Here is a 2,511-nt window from a genome sequence, read left to right as displayed (position 1 = left end):
AAGATGTTTTGTTAATATATAAAAAATTATTAGCAGAAAAAAGAAAGACAGAAAGCGATATCATAGAGAGGACCCTTGAAGACCTTCACAACTCTGTGTCAAGGTCTAGATCATTTGTTCTCATCCATTATTCATCAGCCAAAAATGTGAAACATGATATCATCCTATAAGTAAATGACCAAAGACAACATATTTGTCCTTCTTCTACCTTTATTTTCCATGTTGCTCAGTGGAAATTATGCATAAACACTGTCAAACATGTGCCACCTGACTTGATGCCACCTTGGTAAATGGCTAAAAGTCCACCTAGACTTTTTATCTTCCAGTACAAAGACAGGCACATGTCTTTCCAGAGACTAATCTGTAACAAATGTACAAATATTTGAATTACAAAAAGGCAGCTGAATTGGTTCGGAGGGTATAAAATTGTAGTAGATATAAATAAAACCCAAGATGTTGCCCGAGTTTGATGATGATTATGCATTCAAGGTGTTTGCTTGCTTTTGGAAGTGTGGCTGATGTGGCACATCAATGATTTGGTTAACACCGGACTGGGCTCTTGCATTCCTTCCTCCTCCAGAAACTCAACTAAATGGGACCACATTGAGACTAGAGGAGGTGTGATGATGCAGAGAGAGCATGTTACATTCAGGGCCAACAGAAATACAAAAAAATTCCAATAACGCGATATCCAAACAAGCACATGGTAAATACATCATGCATACAAAATCAAAGGCTGTGTCACGGTTCACCTAAAGGGGCTGATTGTGGTTGTAGTGTCTTTGGTGAAAAGACAAAGTCAAACCGGTGTTATATGTTTCAGTAGGGCTTTGTCAACCATTACCATCCAAGATAAAGAGACAGACGAGCAAAATCCTGGATATGATCAGCTGTCAAACAATACTAGACCAAGTTATGAAAACATCAGTGTCCTCAATGATCCCAAATGAAAAATGTGCATTTATAGTCACTCTAAAGCTCCAATGGTACATCAAGTGCGGCTCCATGCAGTTTAGAGATATTATAGAATATTTATTTATTCACGACTGAGGAATCACTCTTCTTTTCACTTCACAGCCACAAATATTTAAGACGGCCTATTGGAGTTACATCTAAAGACTGTCGTTTCTGAGAACACAATTAAACGTTTGTTTTAAAAATACATTAGGACTCACTTTAAGGTTTTTAAGTACAAACTGGCATATCTCTCTCGCAAACACGCAATCACTCGCACGCTGTGCTAAGAAAACAAACTAGGGACTACATGACTTCCAGTTGCCCTACATGACCAAGAATATGAGTACATCATCTATTTAGTAGCAATGTGCAACTAGGTCTGCATTAAAAAGGACAGATACAACCATTTAACTCAGAATGGTAATCGCGTGTCGAACGCTTGTTCTGGGTTAATACGTGTGGTTTGAGAGAAGGTATCAAACTTAAGGGCTGAGGTACCTTCTTTTTCTGCAGATATGTATCCTTACGTGAGGATTTATCATAGTCCATTTTTTCCCATGGCTCAATTTGTTTCACCACAGTAACAGAGTTAAAGTAACAATGTAGTTTACACGACGGCCAGGCTGAACTGGGATGTGCTGGCCTGTGGCGAGTTGGCGTTCAGTAGTGTCTGAGGGATGCTGGGATGTCGTCCCCGGGTCATATCCTGCCTGTCTCGTGGTCCTTCTCCTCGAGCAGATTAATGAGCTGACCGAAGCTCTCCTTCACCGCGTCCATGCTGTCCACCGTGCTGCCCTCCAGAATCCAGCTCTTGCCTCGTGCCAGAGGTTCCAGCTCAAAGTATTTCTTTATCTGTGTGATAAAGAAATAAAGCTAAGTTCGGTGGAGGCATCTTACACTATGAACTTGAGGTAAATAAAAAAGAAAAAGTGTTTTAATCTGGTTTAATTCTGATGGGTCGAGAACCATGTGAACGAACAAACCAATGCTAAATGCAAAACAGAGTGCAAATTATTAAAAAACAGTTATCAATCATAAAATGACAATAATTAGCAAGATTTTTAATATCAATGCACCTAGCTTTGTAACAACCAAAATATGCAATTAGAGGAATGCGATATACCAATAGACATGATTAACCGTACAAATTTGTCAACCGATAGAGATTTTAGAGACTTTATCTCCTCTATCACAGTTACACGCTCATGTGACGTTGCTGTGCTACGTGGTCACGAAAACTTACTGTGTGCACGTGTTTTTAGGCATTGCGGTTTAAAAGAGAACTCATTTTGCTGTATTTGCGCACTGTCTGAAAGACTGTTTCTGAGCACTGTCAGAAAAACGTGCACGTGAAGACGGCATTCATAGAGTGCGGGAGTATTGAACAGAGTTATTTTTGCTGCTTTATAGGCCTTGAACTGTTAAATACACACTTCTTTGTGTCAAAATCCCGTCTTTGCAAGTATCCTCTTAAACACAGTATGTCTTAAGTGAAAGCAAACAGCTGAGAAAGAAAACACGTGTAAGTATATTGGATCCGGGCAGCTCTTAAAG

At 39.5% G+C, this 2,511-nt stretch overlaps 1 protein-coding gene across 3 annotated transcripts in view; it reads right to left on the bottom strand.

The window, feature by feature from the left end:
• Window positions 1-515: 515 nt before the first annotated feature.
• Window positions 516-2,511, bottom strand: part of LOC107686429 (ADP-ribosylation factor-like protein 15) — a 48,099-nt gene continuing 46,103 nt past the window's right edge. For all 3 annotated transcript variants that reach the window (XM_016483414.1, XM_016483415.1, XM_016483416.1), the window contains one exon: window positions 516-1,809. In XM_016483414.1, the coding sequence (XP_016338900.1) occupies window positions 1,657-1,809 (153 nt within the window). In that variant the 3' untranslated portion in view covers window positions 516-1,656. The remainder of the gene's footprint in view (window positions 1,810-2,511) is intronic.

Source organism: Sinocyclocheilus anshuiensis, unplaced genomic scaffold, assembly GCF_001515605.1.
Source record: "Sinocyclocheilus anshuiensis isolate Anshui unplaced genomic scaffold, SAMN03320099.WGS_v1.1 scaffold838, whole genome shotgun sequence".
In the NCBI taxonomy this organism is placed as follows: domain Eukaryota; kingdom Metazoa; phylum Chordata; class Actinopteri; order Cypriniformes; family Cyprinidae; genus Sinocyclocheilus; species Sinocyclocheilus anshuiensis.
This window is presented reverse-complemented; position numbering and strand designations above follow the sequence as displayed.